Source organism: Rousettus aegyptiacus, unplaced genomic scaffold, assembly GCF_014176215.1.
Source record: "Rousettus aegyptiacus isolate mRouAeg1 unplaced genomic scaffold, mRouAeg1.p scaffold_m13_p_5, whole genome shotgun sequence".
Classification (NCBI taxonomy): Eukaryota; Metazoa; Chordata; class Mammalia; order Chiroptera; family Pteropodidae; genus Rousettus; species Rousettus aegyptiacus.
This window is the reverse complement of record NW_023416308.1, coordinates 64,451,167-64,470,566: the sequence shown is the minus strand read 5'-3', so window position 1 is coordinate 64,470,566 and position 19,400 is coordinate 64,451,167. Positions and strand designations below refer to the sequence as shown.

General features: G+C 34.3%; 1 protein-coding gene across 4 annotated transcripts in view; it reads right to left on the bottom strand.

Annotated features, from left to right (window-relative positions):
- The window catches only part of NOX4 (NADPH oxidase 4), a 138,882-nt gene extending 119,765 nt beyond the window's left edge, over positions 1-19,117 (bottom strand). Inside the window, exons 1-2 of one of the 4 annotated variants that reach the window (XM_036220478.1) lie at positions 19,013-19,117; positions 17,763-17,858 (exon numbers count right to left, since the gene is read on the bottom strand). In XM_036220478.1, coding sequence (XP_036076371.1) covers positions 17,763-17,771 — 9 coding nt within the window. In that variant the 5' untranslated portion in view covers positions 17,772-17,858; positions 19,013-19,117. Of the gene's footprint in view, positions 1-17,762; positions 17,859-18,502; positions 18,972-19,012 lie in introns of those variants that run through there. The other 3 variants (XM_016153168.2, XM_016153167.2, XM_016153169.2) reach the window with 3 other exon arrangements.
- Between the last annotated feature and the right edge of the window lie 283 nt (positions 19,118-19,400).

Genomic DNA, 19,400 nt, shown 5'->3' with positions numbered 1-19,400 from the left:
AGATGTAAATTCAGATACCTTGTCCAGTGCTCATTCCAAACCACAATACTTTTATACTTTTAATTGTTTATATTTTTATCCAACCAGTAGGTTTTCCTGTCAACCTGTGTAAACCTTTACACATGATTTCCCTAATCTGACTGCCTTGAAATCACTTAATGAACTACTGAAAAACAAATATATCTCTGCTGTACTTCCCAAAATTCTGATTCTTGAGATCTGGAGCAAGGCCCTCAAAAGGTACAACCAGGCTTGGCAATCACTGTTGTAGAATACACTTTGAAGTCAACCAAACCTGGGTTGGCAGCACCTTTACTAGCTGTGTGGCCTTAGGTAATTTTCTTACCCTGTCATTTTTCTCATCTATAAAATAAAAATAAACAAACAAACAAACAAACAAACATGATAATATATCTACCCCAAAGGGTTATTGTATTAAATGAGCATATATAGTACTTAGTGCAACCCTGGTATACAGTAAGAAACAACAGAGGCTATTATCATCATCATGGCCCCTGGCAAACCACAAACAAGGCTTCATCTCAGAATTTATATGCTCTATGGCATGGCTTCCTGCAAATCACTTTTATAAGGACTGTTCTCATCCTCAGCTCTACAGAGTGATGTTATGGTTGTAGCAATGGGAGCTAAATTATATTCCACTCAACTGATGCTAAAGAAGGCAGAGAAAGTTCAAGGTAACTAGTAACTCTTCAATAGATATATGGTAGATAAATGAATGAGCCTATGAGATGATCCTTCAGTGTCTTCATTTTGGAAATTAAGGAAAAAAAGAATCAAAACCAAAAGTAATTACTATCAAGAGATCTCTCTAATTCGTATCCAGAATCAGAATTGATGACCTGCTCTATCATACTATATTGCCCAGGATAGCAACTCTGCCTCCATTTCCCCAACCCCCACCATTCTAGAAACTGGAATTCACTCTATGGAACTGAGAAACACCCAGTTTGAAGAAAACCCTCAGGGCCACAGTAGCTCTTTCATGAGACATTATAGGTCATCTAGTCCAACCTTCTTTTTGATTTAACTAATGTTAGAAGTCTATAAATAAGCCATGTTGATAATACCCTAAGGCTATTCAGCTATACTTTTATGTTATATGGCTCAGTTCAGCTCCTGGATGCTTTACCCAGATTAGCTATCCCAAGTTTTTACTACGTATATTATTTCCCTAACCACAGCTCATGCTGCTGCTGCTATTCCTTCCGTCTGTGATGCCATTCCTACTCTTCAACTTCCATGCTAACTACCAGATGAACTCTTTATTGTTCTTCAAGTCTCAGTCCAAAGGACATTTTCTCAGGCTTTGCCAAGGCCAACATCCCTACCCACGCCTTCATTTACACCTCCAAATTTTCCCATTTTCAAATTTTCTGAATACTTCGGAGTATCTTTCTCATTGCTTCCTTCCTGCCTTTTACCTTATCTCCTTTTGAGCAGCTAACCCATTGTTATTATAATGGTTTACCTATTTATCTTCTTATCTCCTCCACAAAGCTAGCAGGTGGCAGCACTGGAAAGTGGCAAAGCCCAAACTGCCTCTTTTCTTTGGGGACCTCAAAAATGCATGGTCATTAACCAAGAAAATTATTTTAGAAAAATACTCTTTGGGGAAAATATACTTTTAGCAATGAAAGACAAAGAAAAGTAGTCATGAGACAGATAGATGAATAAAAAGAGACAACCCCATAAAATAGTCTATATGATTTCCCAAGGCAATGGTAGGCATTTTTTATTGTCTTAACAGCAACCAAAAGGGTTCAGGATAGAAAATCAGAACAATTTATTTTTCCTATATACCTATAAATCAAACCTGTGGTATTAATTTAAATGTTTAGTTTGTACCATTAATATATTACATGGTATATAATATACTATAAAATAAACTATAGTAGATATTACATAATGTACAATTATAATATATAAGTATATATTATAATTTAGAATATAATTGACATCGCATGGGAGCAAAAATGTACTGAAGAATTTTTAAAAATACATTTCAATGAAAGGATACTTCAAAAGTATACTACCTATTTTGATAAGGTTTCATATAAATACAACAATGAATAACATGTCATGAGAAACCAGAAAGCAATTAAGAATGACAGGAGTAATCATTTCTTTTAAAAAATTCCAAAATAAACTACCAATTCAGTGCTCTTGGGATATATCCAAAAGTTCATGAATGTCCTTTCATGATGTAATAAACTATAATTCATTCCAAATGATCCTAGCTGGTTTCTGTCAACTAATCACCCTGGAGACTTTTAACATCTTTGACTCAAGATGACCTCTGTTCCCCTATAAACTGCTTCTTTTTAAAAAAATAAAAAATGTTAACACTATGTCTAAAAGAAGCTATCAAATCTAAACAAAGAAACTGGGAAAATTTTCTTATTTTTTCCGTATAACTAAAGGGACCACCAAAAGTATAGTGTCTATTCTGACATTAAATCCAGATTTCCTTATGCTTCACTCAAACCTTTCCTTTTTTGTGTCATTATAGTTCATTCTACCCTTTCTAGAAATAAATTTTCATTTTCAGTAGAAACATGGTCTTAGGTGATTTTGAGTCAGAAGAAAATGTAACTACTTTATAAGAAGACGAAAGCAAGAACGTAATATGATATTTCTGTCCTGATTTTGTCTATCTTGTCTTTCCTGTGCCAAAAGCCCAGAAACTAGAGAAGATTCACTTCTAGACTATCTGACTGTCCAGAAAAGTTAAAGTTCAACATAAATAGGATTCAGAATGCATATGAATACATTCATGTGTTTCTAAATGAAAAGCTGTCTAGTAAACAGGTAAGCAGATTAAAAGGTATGAAATTTTTATCACAACTAATACTGTGACCAGTACCAGGGTCACTTATTCTCCAAGCCTAGAATTGAAGAATTAACAAAACAATAATAAAAGCTTCCTCTACTTTACCTCGGAAAACTATTATAAAAAGTAAAAAAATATACCAAGTGAAAATGGTTTGAACTCTCTAACTGACAAACATTAAAATGGATTCTTTTTAATTCACCTATTAAATTCTTGTGTTGTATATTCGTGTCCATCCCTTAGGCTGTACCCCTTTGTAAGGCACAAAAACAAGGGTCTGAAGAGTTACTGAGCATTTGATTTAATGTTATCGTTATATTTTCCTTTTCCTACAGAAATAATCCATGCACGGGGAAAGGTACTGAGGAGTAGAATGTATTTTACAGAGCACAATTGTCAAGAAAGCTGGGACAGGCCTTATTTCTCCTATATCACTGGTGCAGCACATCTGATTACAATTACTGAGTATTTAGCCACCTCTCAGCTGTTCTTCATCTGAACAATCATTCCAAAACCTTGCATCATTCTCATCTTTACACTACTTTTAATTTCTCAACATTCATCTTAAAAATTAAAAGACAAAACAGATATATTACTGGCCTGACCATACTGAATAATTTTTGAAAGGAAACAATACTCATAGCAATGGTACCCCTGCACTTGGTTAGAATTTTAATCCGACAATCCATAATGACATATATTAAAACTCATATTAAACATAAGATACTCGATACTAAGATTTTTCTTTCATATCTGTCAAGCATACCCTACTTAAACATATCTATTTGACTCTTACTGAACTCAATAACTTTTCTGATTTAGATCTATAAAATTGTCTTTAAATTCTTTGTCATCGCAATACTAGCAATCTCAACTAATTCAGTATGTCTTTTAACCACAACTTTCAACTTTGAATCAAGTCAACTTTATACAGCCTTTCTTTAATACATATATTAGTCTCAAAGAATCTATCATTTCTAAGAGAAAGATCTCTAGATGCATGGAAATAACCAAAATGCCTAACAGAGTAGGTATTCAGTAAAGATGAGCTGCATGAATAGATTATTTAGTACAGACTATTTACCTAAACTTCCTGATACACACATACAGTAGTCCCTCCTTATCCATGAGGGATCTAGTCCAAGACCCCCAGTGGATGCCTGAAACAGCTGATAGCACTGAATCCTACATATACTATGTTTTTTCCTAAGCACCTGGCCCTCTGTATCTGTGGGTTCTGCATTGACAGATATGATGGGCTGACTAAGGGTCTTGAGCATCTGCACATTTTGGTACCCTTGGTGGTCCTAGAATCAAACTCCCACAATACCAAGGGACAACTATACATACATATGTATGATAAAGTTTAATTTATAATTTAGGCACAGTAAGAGATTAACAACAATAACTAACAATAAAATAGAACAATTATAACAATGTATTGTGATTAAAGTTACATGAATGTGGCATTATTAGATAAAATAAGGGTTACTTAAACACAAGCACTGCAACAACACCACAGTATATCTGATAACCTAGACAGCTACAAAATGCCTAATGGGTGGGAAACATAAACACCATAGATATGCTGGACAAAGAGATGATTCACATTCCAGATGGGACAAAGCAGGATGTAAATTTCATCACAATACTCAGAACAAAACAACACACAATTTAAAACATGAATTGTTTATTTTTGGAATTTTTCATGTAATATTTTTAGACCTCGGTTAGTCACTGGTAACTAAAACCATAAAAAGCAAAATCACAGATGGGAGTGGGGGGTAGTGTATGTAAGCATTAGACTCTTAAACTCTTTAGAGTTTAATCGGTCAACATACAGTGAAACACAATAGTTCATCTGCTGGTAGAATAACACAATAAATCAAATGATAGATGATATATTAGTATAATAGAAGAAATGTAAGTCAAATTTATTTTCTCTTTAAAAAACTAATATTAAATAAGACCAAAATATCATATCCTGGCACTTCTTTAAAAAATAAAATAACATACAGAAATACTTATCCAAGTGCACTTGTAAATTTCCACAAGGATACTAACTGCAGCATGAACTGTGATACAAAAACAAAAAGGAATAGGACTAAAATGGCTAACAGGGGAGAAATGTAAAACAAATTATGGTATATATTATAAGATGCGATAGCCATTAAAAATAAAATAAGTTAAACTCATATAATAAAAATGAAACAATAACATGTGTGATATGTTACTGAATTAATAATACGTATATGTATATATGTGGATATATACATATAGATAGAGTTGTAGATATTGATGTAGATTATATAGACAAAGATGATTACCTCTTATCAGTATTCAGTGTCAAGAAGCATGTTTTACACAATGTAACATTTTAACAATTAAGTACCAAAAACTAAATTAATAAATAACAATAAAAATGCACAACAAATAAAATTAAATGGGCTAATATACTTTGAAATTCTAATAGCATGCCCAGATGACATCATTATAAAAACAGAAGGGGTATTCTGCGTAATGATGTTTTTCACAACATTTTCTAGATAAATGAAGTAACACAAGCCAATTGGACGTCCAAAAATATAGAAATGTTTAATTAGGTGTGTTTTTATTTATTAAGTGAAATATTAAAAATAATGTATGTTTAAGAATGAGTTGTGATAATAGGTATAAATCTAATATAATAGTTATTATATTTTAAAAGATTACAAACTATTCTAAATGATTGTACTGTTATTTTCTTAAAGACTGTATTTAGGAAATCAATGAAAATGTTATCAGTAGTTACATGTAGATGCTAAGATATCTATGATTTTTTTTTTGGCATTTTCCCCCATTTTTTATAAAGGAAAAGATTTAACAAATATGAATGTCATATGAAAAATTATTTTCCAAAGAAAATAAAATGGGAAAAGTCTTAATGAGTAACATTATCTTTAAATAATAAAAATGTGAGTGGAAATTTTCCTTTAACTTCTACTTTTATGTATTTTCCATTTTTCCCCTTAATTGCATATATTATTTTTATGCTGGAAAATACATGATAAACTTTTTGAAATTGTCTTGAAAATATATCCATGGCTTACAGTGGAAGCTTTCACAAGAAGGACATTAAAGCAACTGGACTCTTTTCTTCTAATCTTTTGATAAATGAGAAAATATTCATTAAAGCCATAGTATCAATAAAATAAGATAGTGTGAGATAGGAAAGGAAACGAACTGGGGATTGGGGAAGTTAAAATTAGTATCATTACAGCTATTCAAGAATAAAAGGGGTTCCAGGTAATGTAAAGAAGAACTCTTGGGGGTAATGGGAGGGTATGAGAAAAAAGTTACTGGTTCTTTAACACGGCTACAACTCAAGTGGGGCCCAAACATTAAACATCATTCAACTTACAGTTCCTTTGTGAAAGGTGCTATTTTTTTTACATGTTTTTTTACAGCATGGTTAGCTTATGTGTTGATAAGATATTTAGCCAACAGATTCTGAAAAAAGCTATTTCGACATATATTAAAAATATTAATAAAGAAACCCTAATATAGTGCCATATGCAAAAATAAAAAATAAACAAACAAAAATCCCTCCACTCATACACTATCTCACAACAGTCCTAACCCTGCTTCGTCTTTTGGGTTAATACAGGCTAGCTATTACACTTTACAGTTCAGAAAGTTAGGGTGAATTATCATTGTCACGCTTCTACCTTTTAAAATAATGCATTCCATTATATCCACCTATCTTTTGAGTGGTCTTTCATATATTATTCCATTTCCTAGTATTTCCAAGTTTGATGTTATATTTGTTATTGTTGTTACTTTTACTGTACCTGTTTCTATGGCTATTTTTGTTTAAATAGTTAATATTATGGGCAATACATAAAAAAGAACCATGTAAACACAGAAATTAAACAATCTATAAAATACCTGCTTCATTGGTAATTTGATAGGGATTGCATTGAATTTATAGATTATTTTGGGTAGTCTGTACATTTTAACAATGGTAATTTTTCCTACCCATGAACACAGTATATCCTTCCATTTCTTTCTTCAGAAAGAAATTATAGTTTTCCAAGTAAAAAGTATTATGCTAAGTGAAATCAGTTAGAAAAAGACAAATACCATATTATTTCACTTATGTGTATAATCAAAAAATAAAATAAATGAACAAACAAAACAAACAAATTCATAGGTACAGAGAACAAACTAATGATTGTCAGATGGGAGGGAGTGGGGGGCTGCTTGAAAAAGGTAAAGGAATTAAGAACCACAAACTGGTAGTTACAAAATAGTCATGGGAATGTAAAGCTCGGCATAGGAAATATAGTTAATTATACTGTAATAACTACATATGGTGTCAAGCAGGGACTAGACTTATCAGGGTGTTCACGTGGTAAGGTATATAAATGTCTAATCACTATGCTGTACATTTGAAACTAATATAAAATTGTATGTCTACTGTAATTGAAAACAATTATTTCAAAAAATCCACTGCATTCATCCCTTCAGTTGCCTAATATTCTGTATATTTCTCACTGAACACTAGTTCGTACAACCAAATGTCTTAGACTTTTTTCTACAGTTGTTCTGAATGTGATATCATCTCCACCTTCATCTTAATCTGACTAAAACTGGTATAACAAGTAATACAAAAAACTTATATATTGCTACGATACAAATTAGCTGTACTCCACTGAAAAAAAACCTAGTTGGCAAAATCATTACATTATCAAACCAGCAAACTATCTTATAATATTTATACTATTAACACTATACTTTATGTTCATCATGATGCTATTCGAAGTAGAAGGAAATGAGAAGTAATCTAAATGTCTATTTCTGGGAGAATAAATAAAATGTGGCAGATACAAACTGTGAAATATAATGCAGCAGTCAGAAGCAAAGGACCAAGAAACATACAGTCACATGAATAGACTTTGAAAATAATATCAGATGAAAGAAAAAAAAGCAAGAAACAGAGTAAGTCCTATGCACAATACCATTTTCGTGAATTACAAGAAACAGGAACATAGAACACCAGCAGAAGGATTCATGTGAGCATATTATTAGAAAGGCTGCTAATGTAGGGAGGAAAATGGGATTGGAGAATGGGGAACAATACATAATGAATTAATAAATGGATGAATGAATGACCGAGGAGAATAAGCAGAGCCCTTGCACAGACTCGCAAGATAATGTGCTATGAACTGAGGTAATATGTTTAAATACTCTATATCTAACATCAAAAACATAGTTTTTAAATCTTTTCTTTTTATGGAGTATTCACTGCTAATGTCCTATAAAATTAGTCTTTTTCATGTGTACCTCAATCTTTGGTTTGCCTGGCAGAAAGTTTTAAAAGGCCAAGAAATTTGGAGCTAACATTTGAAAAGTAATGTCAATTAAAAAGCTTAAATATTTTTGAATTAATAATGTTAATTCATTGTGAGCTAAAATAGTTTTAAAATTATAATTAAGAAAATAAAGTCTCATTTACAGACTATTTCTTTAAATTCTTCAAAATATATACATTACACAAAATTAGAAATAAACTTCATTATTGGAAACTTTTAGTCATTAGGGAACATTTACAAATAAATCTCAACATCAAAACATTCTTAACTTCAACAGTATTTCCTGAAAGAAATGAGTCTAGCAGTGTCATAAATTTGTCTACTACAACTTTCTATAAGAAAGAAAGAGAGAGAGAGAGAGAGGGAGGGAGGGAGGGAGGGAGGACGGAAGGAAGGAAGGAAGGAAGGAAGGAAGGAAGGAAGGAAGGAAGGAAGGAAGGAAGGAAGGAAGGAAGAAAAAGAAGAAAGAGAAGGAAGGAAGAAAGAAGAAAGAGAAAAATACTTTTGAGGTGCTCACACTCTTCCTCATCTTAATCCTTCCCTCGAAAACATTTTAATAAGAGAAAAATCAGATAAAACTATTCAAAATTGCCACTTTTGTAAGTTAAAATATTTCAATATTGGAATTTTCATGTAGTTCAATTTAGTAATATAATCTCAACTTAAAATTGAGAAAACTAAGGCTTTGAAGATTTCAATAATTACTTAAAGATACAGTTGTTAAGAGGTAAAGTCAAGATTTTAACTTAGGTCAATTTGTCTATAAAATCTTTGTTCTTTTCACTAAATTATAATATTGCCATTGATAAACTGGAATTTTCATGGGTATTACTATATTTGAAATTTAAGCTAATAATCACTCATGCTTTGGAACAGGCAATGGCAGACATTCGGTTTTAACAAGAATTAGAATGAATGCCATTCAAGATTTTAACTAATTAAATGTGATATACTAAAATCTGTAGATGAACAGATTTCTTCTGCGTTTTATTCATTAAGCATAACACACAAGCTTTAAAACAAGTCCAAGTCTAAGACTAGTTTTCTTCAGGCAAACCAAAATTAAAGAAACCTTGTAGAGTGCCATTATATTCTAGGAAACTAAACTCTTCCAAGATTTTCATTTGAATCATTCTTTCACTCGCTTACATTAAAAAATAAAATGTATAAGATCAAAATAGAAGAGAAGTTCAGTGATGGGTTCTACATAGTCCAACCCAAGCCCCAATCCCCAGAAAAATTCCATGGTAGGTAACGAATGTAATACAAAACAATGTCTAACAGCAAATGCTGTTTCTCAAGCAGGAGAAGAACTCTCATATTGAAGTTCTACATTCTTGTGGTTTAATATGAGTCATTGTTTTCCAGTTGGAATCCATTAGCATGGACCACTTATGGATGCTATTTGTTTGGTTTTCTCTTTAGATATTCTGAGCTATGTAAAAAAGAAAAAACTGTATCTTCACGTTTGTTTGCATAACTCAAATCACTTTACAAGTATGTTTTTGGGTCCATGCTTTTTAAACCAAGAGAATTAACAAAGCTCAAAAGCCCAAAGTAATTTATCAAAAGAAATTTGGCTAAAGAAAATCAGTAGGAGGTTAAAACACTCTTATCACCTTATCTCACTTGTATTCTCAATAGGTGATTCTTATTTTCTTGTTCCAGAACTGTTTCTTCTTAGGACACGCTTACCCACCTTGAAATCCATGTTCTCATACAAGATGAGGTGACAGGGAGCTCACTCAGGATAAGATGCTAATTTTGGAAGGTATGTACAAGAGAATATTTAGGGGAAAAATTAACAAAGAGAACCAAAGTGCAGCATGGGGGAAAAAAAAAGAAACCTGTTTGGACCACTACCACTTCAGATCCTTCCTATGGACCTGTGCTTTCCAAGATTACACAGAGCAGAATTACTTGCTACTTGAAATCAGCTGTTTGATAATCCTATTATAGGAAAAAGGAATACAGTCAGAAAAGATTTTACCATAGATAATTTCGTTTATTTGCCTTTGTGCTGAAGAACGCACTTTTAAAAAATAAATCTCATATGTATACAATGCTTTCAAGCCTCTAATATGCTTGATGTCTGGAGACCTTTAACAATTTCCAAATCCAGGAAAAGCATCATAGCATGCAATTTTTCTCTGTAGAATATGTATTGAATTCATTTAACCATAAATTGGAGTCATTAAATTCAATTTTACAATTTCTAAAAACGTAAACCAATTCTATCGATTATGAAAAGTCCATCTTCTCCATTATCTATTTTTTCTTTAGTCGCATTACTAGAACTCAACAGAAACTACTTTTCATAAAGTAAGTTTTTCACATTGTGTGACTTTTACCACATTACAAAGTAGATACTAAGAACTGAAGTAGGCTCACTCCCCACCTAGGTAATATACAAAAGTCTCACTCTTCCTTCATGCCTTGGCAAAATTATTAGTTACAACAGGTCACAGAACTTCAAGTTCCCATTTCAGTAGTAACACTGTAAATGTAAAGTACATTACATGTTTAGAGTCATCTAACACTTTTCTGTCACAAAGACAAAATCTTTGCATTCCTTTGTCCTAACTGTCCTTTATGACTCCTAGAGGCCCTCTGTTATGGAACCCATGGCTAGAGCCTTAAAACCTGGGAGGAATGAATGGGAGACAGAAATAGCATGTAATAACAACCTCTTTTTTTTTTTATTAACATCTGTGATACTTTCAATTCTTCAAAGTAAGTCTGTATTGATTAAGTCCTCCACCCCTCTCAGCACAGTACTCTGAGACGAAGAGGATAGTTTAATCATATTTTATTGGGGTACAGAACAGTTGAGTGAATTGTTGTATATGGCTATAAAGGATGAGAGAAGAGGGAAGGAAAGATAAAAGCTGTCGTTTTTGGAACTCTTATTACATATGGGCTTTATGCTAGGAACTTTAATTCACAAGCAAGTTATTAATTTCCGTAGACCAGACAAGACTTTATGCATTCTTTGAATGCAGAAAGAATTTAACATTATGTCTGGCCCATAAGAACATTTCAATGATATGTTAATAATAACTATTACTATTATTATTTCTTTTAGTTTTAAGTTTCACAATAATCTTCTAAGACAGGCACTATTTCCCTTGTTTATCGAAGACTACAAAGTTTGATGAAGATTAATAGATGTTTTTTTGAATAAAATGCATTCTACCTCAAGCTGAAATTCCATCCAGTAATCATAACCAAATTGCCATAAATTATGCACCAATTACAAATAGTCTTCCTTTGTCCAAAAGGATCAGGGAGGCAGCCAGAGGTCAACCAACGGAAAGAATAAGTCTCTCTGTCCTAGTGCCGTCTGCTACACACTCAGCGAGTTCCTTCCATCTTTACACTTCTCTAGATTTCATTTAATATATTTACATATAAACATAAAAAATGATATTGCTCTTTAGTACTATTAATTATATTAATACCATCAATACTAAACAATACTACATAACATTTACAATAACAGCTCTCTTTTGCTAAGTGCATGTGCACCAAGTGCTAAGCATTTCACCTGCATTTTCTCATGTAATCTTCACTACTAACCTAAAAGGAAGGTTTAAGCCCAACTTTACAGGTGAGTTAAACTTAGGCTCAGAGAAGTAATCTGTAATCACTCATAAGGGGATGATTCACAAGAAGCAATCATTCAAAAAGGGAAATAAATACCTGAGCCAGAATTCAAAGTCCCATATAGTTCCAGAGCCCATGATCTTTTCAACAAGGAATTAGGGTTGTTTGATTTTCCTCCTCAGAATTACCTAGGCACTTTTAGAATCAATTTTATGATCAATGTAATGGTCAGCATGATGAACTAGAAACACTGACTTGAGTTAAAAGAACTACCATCCACACTGAGCTTTTACGGAGTCCATAAAGAAGGCCTTTAAGTTTAAAAGCTGATCTATCAAATGAGATAAATGAACTAGAATAATTCCCAAGGTCTCTGTAACATTCTGTAGTTCTACAGGCTCCTCTTCCTCAGACTGAGTGTTTCCCAGGAAAAAGCATACAGCATACAGCCTCCGAAACTGTGAGAAAATAAATTTCTCTTATTTGAGCCACCCGGTCTGTAGTACTTTGTCATGGAAGCCCAAGCAAATTAATGCAGTTATCAGTTAGGATACCTACTAACTGTACAAGTCCACCTCAGACTTAAAAATAAGAAAAGGGAACCCTTGCGCACTCTTGGTGGGACTGCAAATTGGTGCGGCCACTATGGAAAACGGCACAGAGGTTTCTCAAAAAACTAAAACTAGATCTACCATACAACCTAGCAAGTTATACTTCTGGGTATTTATCTGAAGAAAACAAAAACATTAATTCAAAAATATCTATGTACCCCTATGTTCATTGCGGCATTATTTACAATAGCCAGGTATGGAACCAAGCTAGGTGTCCATCAATAGACAAATGGATAAAGAAAATGTGATACACACACACACACACACACACACACACACACACACACACACACCCTGGAATATTACTACACAGCAATTAAAAAAGAATAAAATCTTGCCATTTGAGACAACATGGATGAACCTAGAGAATATTATGCTAAATGAAATAAGTCAAAGACAAATACCATATGGTTTCACTTATATGTGGACTCTAAAACAAAACAAACAAATAAACACAACAAAAACAGACTCATAGAAATAGAGGCTAAAGTGATGGCTGCCAGACGGGAAGGGGTTTGGGGATGAGGGAAAAAAGTGAAGGGGAATATAGTCAATAATATTACGAGAGGTTCTCACAGTGACAGATGATTACTAGAATTAGTGGGGTGATCACATTTTAAGGTATAAAAATCCTTATGTTGTATATCTGAAACTAATAAAACTAATATTGCATTCCAACTATATTTAAATTCAAAAATAAATACAAATTTAAAAATACCAGGAATAATAAAACACTTTTTAAAGAAAAATCCATACCTATAATCTTAATTTTACTATTGATTACTTATTGATACAAACACAAACATATGTACATACAAAACATCCTACCCAGAGTCACTGTGGTAGTATACATAGGAACCTCGGATAAAGGTGGAAAATTTCAAGTTCTAGCCCTACCTGTCTCAGAACTTCCCTGGTAAAGTAGAGTAATTGAGAGTACAGTCTTTAGAATCAGACAAATGTGAGCTCAAATTGGGCTTCTCCAGTTGTTAGCTGTGTGACCTAGGGAAAGTTACCTAACCACTCAGAATCTCAGTTTATCAATTCTGTAAAAATGATACCTCCTATCTTCTAGAGTTGTTATATGGATTAAATTAAACATAAGAATTAAAAGGAATTATGAAAGAGAAAAGAACTGCATCTGACACATATAGGTGATTGGTAAATAATAATAGTTGCTATTAGGTTGAACCACATGAAATGGCTCTACTTGATTTTTGTTCCATCAAAATGGCAATTCCATATGATTTAGCCTAATATTAATGTTACAAAGAGGCACAAGAGCACAATGGTTAAGAACATAAGTTCTAGAACCAGGATATTTGGGTTTGAGTCCTACCTCTGTCACTCACTAGCAAGTTACAAAATTTCTCTAATTCAGTTTCTTAGCTGAAAAGTTAAAAATATCTATTTCACAGAATGAATGACAGATTAAATAAATTATTCCATGCAAAACTCTTAGATTAATGCCTGGAATTTAATTCTCAATAAATGTAATTTGCTACTGATATTATTAATATTACTAATAATGAAATGAAGGAAGCATATTTAAAAATCTCTGAAATTAATTGATAAAAGAATTATACAGTGAACATTTAACTGTATTAAACAAGGAAGTTAAACATTAAATGCTAAAATTCTACTAAAATATTGTGGAATCAGAAATTATTTAAATAAAAATAAATCTTATAATCCATGAACTATTTGTCTGAGACAAGTCTAAAACAACTGGAATGCTGAAAATATGTTATCTTAAGGATGAATTAAAAATTTTTCTTAACTTCCTAAATTGCTAAATATCTTTAAATATCATTTCGAATAAGATGAAAAGCTAGTGATCTATCGAGTATGGGGTTTAATATGTCCTTGCATATGTTCATGAGTTGTTCATTACAACAGGCTGAATATTGAACTAAAAGAGAATCAATAAACCAGAATGATGACAAAACCACTAATACAGTGGCTGATAGTGTGCAAATCACTTCAACTTCATTTTTTCTAATTGAGAAAATGAGGAAGAAATCTAAGTAAGGAGATCAAAGCTTTCTTCTAAATCTAAAATGTTATGAGTCTTCATGGACATGACAATAGACTAGTGGTTATGGGGGGAGGGGGAGGGGAGGAAGATGGGGTAAAAGAAGTTAAATATGTGGTGACAGAAAGAAATCTAACTATGGGTAGTAAACACACAATGCAACATATATATGCCTTAGTGTTGAAATTGTACACCTGAAACTTATTGGATTTCATTAACCAATGTCACCATAAAAAAAAAAACAAAAAAAGTTATGAGTCTTTATCTATTGTAAATAGATTAAGAATACAACGATTGCATCAAGGTAATATAACCCATTTCACCTGTCAATAAACAGGGAGTAGATTGTTTTCGAATAGCAGAATGTTAAGAATAAAAACAAAAAAAAATACATTTAGTTAAAAACATTCCCTCAATTGAAACTAAGGAAAAAATTAATGAGCAAGCCTTTTTTCTGAAATTGACAGGAGAAATATATTCCTTCTCAGCAGAATTAAAGCTGCCTAGGCTAGCTGTGAAACCAATACTGACTTAAAATCCTAGGTCCATTCATCTAGAGATTCCAATCTCCAACCTTAAGAAAGGCACGTGACATCAGATTTCTGTCTCTGAAAAAAATGTTAATTATAGTAGAACTCCTAGGACTCTTGAGGGGGTAAATTAGTTAATGATTTTAAATCACTTAAAGGGTAATGTTTGACCTCAGAAAGATTATCACTGTGAGATCAGAAAAAAATCTCAGTGCTCATAACATTCTTCTAATTAACATGGGAATCTCAATAACAGTTTAAAAAAAGAAAAAAAAAGCAGCAAATCTAAAATAATAATTTACAGACAAAGCAAAAAAAAAGAAATTACATTCTCATCACTGCATCATAAGAATAACTATGTTAAAATTGAACGGCCCATACACAAATGTTAGTTTTAAAAGATATAAAACCAAGACACATTGAATCTGGTGCCACAAAACACATTCTCTTATCAAATTAAAATGTTTCTATCAATTAAATTATATCCTTTGATTGTTAAAATGTCAGAAATACAACTCAGAAATAGGTGAATGTGAGTATGAAGTTTCCTATAAATGGTATTCTCAGTTAAATTGCTCCAACATTTCAAAAAATTTAAGAAACTAAATTTCTCAGAGTTGGTCACAACACATTAGTACTTTGTATTAAAGTACAAGCAACTACATTTTCTATTCCTTGAAAATAAATAAATCAAAAACGGATTTCTTCTTAAGTAATCAATGGAGTCTTTTATTTATGAAGTAACATTGCCGCAATAATTTTAATTTTTTAAAAAGTTATTATATGATGGTGGAGGAAGTTATTGCTTGGTTTGTTTGTTGAGGTATTTGGGTGTTGTTTTGGCTTCCCTTAGAAGACCCTTTTCCCGCTTGGATAATTTTAAGATTCTAATACTCACAGCATGTCATAATTAAACATCTCCTAGAAAGAACACAGTCTAATTAGCACATTAACTCAGGCATAAACCAGCTGTGACCATGTTGCCTCCAGGTCTGGATCAGACCAGCCTGGGAAAGAACAATCACGATGAAAACTCCTACTAAAACATATTAATCCCAAAGTTATTTTATCTGCCCTCATCTGACGTCTTCTTTTCCCCTGTTGGTTCTTATGCAATTTTTTTAATCATTAATTTTGGTCTGACAACAGTAGCCTACCAGTAATAAAAATGGATACTCGAGTTCTGAAAATAAAATACCTTTACCTTCATTCTCAAAAGCTCCCACCACCAGATAAGGGAGATCTCAGAGACTTTTTTTTAGTTACATACCAATAACTAGAGCTCATAGCTTCCTCTCCAATAACAACTCTAAGTTTGGAGAAGGGGAGCAAGAGGACTACCCATATCCTGATGTCTTTTTATTGTTCTAATTGGTGGTTAGGTGTTTGCTTTAAAGCAGAATGACAAGTACATACGGTCATGAAGGTAGAAGTATCTTCCCTCAGAGTCTACACTTATATTGTCCAAAATGGTGGCCACCAGCCATACATGGCAATTGAGCATGCAAAATGTATCTAGGGCCTTGAATAAACTTGAATTTTAAGTTTATTAATTTTATTAATTTTAATTTAAAAGCTGACAGTCATTTGTGTTATGGGAAAATCTTTAAATATGTTTGTAACAACTTGGGTATGTGAATTCACTATTTTGTCTGTAAAAGTTTATGAAATCTAATGCAGGTCAAGTATTTCTGATGATAATTTAGTGACTGAATTGTGATGTGCAGAAGTGTAAAATACATGCTATATCTAAAGGAATTAATAGGCAAAAAAAACATGTAAATTATCTTATTAATTTTTTAAAAATACCACATGTTGAATACTTCAATCTATTATAATACTTGGATATATTATTTTAAATAAAATATATTACTGAAGTTTACGCTTCTTATTTTTTAAACATACTACCAGAAAATGTGAAATTACTTATGATTCATATTTCTATTGGGCAACACTAATAAAGAATAATAATGCTAACCAGTGATATAAGTATCTGAGACGGGCCAGTAAAGCAATTTAGAAAATTTGTGTAGTATGAGAAAAAGCAAAAGACCAGACAGCACTGCATTCAAATCCTATCTCTGACACTGAGCATCCAAAGGGACTTGAGCAAGTCATTAGGCTTCCTTGGTCTACATTCCCTATGTGTAAAAATGGAACGAATAGTTTTCTGTCTTAAACAAAATATTCGTAAAGTACCTGGTATATCATCAGTATAAATAAACTGTCGAATAAATAGTTATTTCCAATAGAAAGAGAGATTTCAGACAACAACTAAGAATTAACTGCTTGTCAATGTTGATGAATGAATGCTGCTTTAGACACATACTATGTTCTCACAAAGTATGAGAACTGGCAATACAAGAAAACCACACAGAAATCTTCTGTATTAGCTTATGGGCAGGGCTGAAGACTTGATTAGTAAAAACTAACAGCCTGTCATTGGTTGGTCCTCCTGACCAAGCAGCTCCTTCAGGGCACTTTGCAGCTGACAGGCAGTAGCAACTTTCCTCGGGCACTGCTAGCCAGGTCTGGCAGTTTCATCAGTTTCACTCTGGCAAATATTATCTTCGGTTCTTAAGAGAGTCCATCATTTTAACCCAGACAAGTATAAATGATAAAACAAGAAAAACTTGACCACTTTAGAGAAATAACAAATATTTCTATATGAATAACAAATGTTTCATCAATGAATGGAAGAACTGACCAAGGGTTGAAGCAATGTCTGCCCACGTTAAACCCATTTCACCGGATCGCTCAAGTCCTACTTACCCCCAACATCTGGTGGAGGTAGTGATACTCTGGCCCTTGGTTGTACAGCAGGAAGGTTTTCCAGAAAAGCAGGACATTCAGGGAGAGCCAGATAAGCTAAATATACAAAAGAAGTGAGAAAATGAAAATCAAAAGTAAACATTACTGATGAATGGAAACCTCAAGTACATTCCCTGGACACAGCACTTTAAATGGAACCTCAATTAGTAATCGCAGAAAGCACACTTAACCAGCAAGCTGAAAACCACTCAAAGGAAAACAAATCTGACCTCACTCAGCCCCTGCACCTGAGACTAAGTATTTGGGTTGCATATAGGTCTCCTGAATGATCTGCAGGTATCTCCTGCAGTACAAAATGAGACTAAGAAATTAGCGATATCACCATGTCCCAAGCGTTGTATGTTGTTAAAATACATCAAACAGAAGCAATCTGGGAAAAGAGCAAAGGAATGGAGATGTTTAAAGGGTTAAGAAAAAGCTGTGTTCATTAAAGTTATCCCTTCTCCCTTCCTCCACATCCGCCCTCTCATCAGTGAGTGGGGAAGTTCTCATGCTTTTGGAGGACGGGTGGGATCGGTATTATCTCTAGGTAACAACGGCCGAAAGTTTTATTAGTTGAGAATGTTCGAATTAGAGGCAAAACTTCTACTTCCAGCTTCCCACCCGCACACGCTCCGAGAATGAATCAAAATCGCTGCACAAGAGACAAAACGCAGGGAGAGCCTTGCCCGCCATCCTACCAGGCAGAGGTGTTTAACCCCTTCGTTGGCCAGCCAGCTCCTCCAGGACACAGCCATGCCGACGGCCCCGCCGCGCTCGCCGCCCGCCGGCCCGAAAAGGAGCGGCGGTAGCCGGGGCAGCGGTTACAGTCGTGCGGCCTGCGGGGGGGCCGAGTGGGGACGGCGGGGGTCAAAGACTGAGTGGAAGCCCGGAGGCCGGCACCGAGCCAGCCCGGGCGGGGTCCACGCCCCGGAGCCGGGTCTTCCGGGCGCTGCGGCTCCGGCCCGCGCCGGGTCAGCGCTGCCCACTCCGCGGCTCCGGCCCCGCGCTCCGAGCGCGCGCTCCCCGGCCCCCGCGGCCCCGGCTGCGCGAGGCTGCACCGCCGCGCCGGCCCCTTTGTCTGGGGGCGAGCCTGTTGTTGTGGCTGCTGCTGTTCAGGATGTCCCGAGCTAGGAACGAGGAGGCGTCCTGCGCAGCCCAGCCGGGCCTGCCCAGTACAGAAAGACAAAGATGTGGAGAATGGTACTCACACTTACAGCGGGGACCCTGGCCTACCTCTCGTACACACACACCTAGTTACAAAAAAGTTCAACGTAAAGAAACTTGGTAACGAAATTAAGGCCGGAAATAGCCTTTTGTGTTCTAGCGTTCCCCTCCTCCCGCCCATCCTCAGCAAATTATCCCACCCTCACACGCCCCCTTCACGATGCATACCTAAAGCCTCCCTCTTCCTCCCTCGTCTCTATCCCCCAGCCCTACTCCAACCCACACTGATGGGAAACTTTTAAGAAAATTCTGCATGAAAAGAGCTCAGATGGTTTATGGTTAAAGCTGATGTAATTCTCAGGGGCTTTAGGGAAGCTCGGATTCACTTTATTTAGGCGGTTTTGTTCTTCTACCTAGTATCAAGTCTGTTTA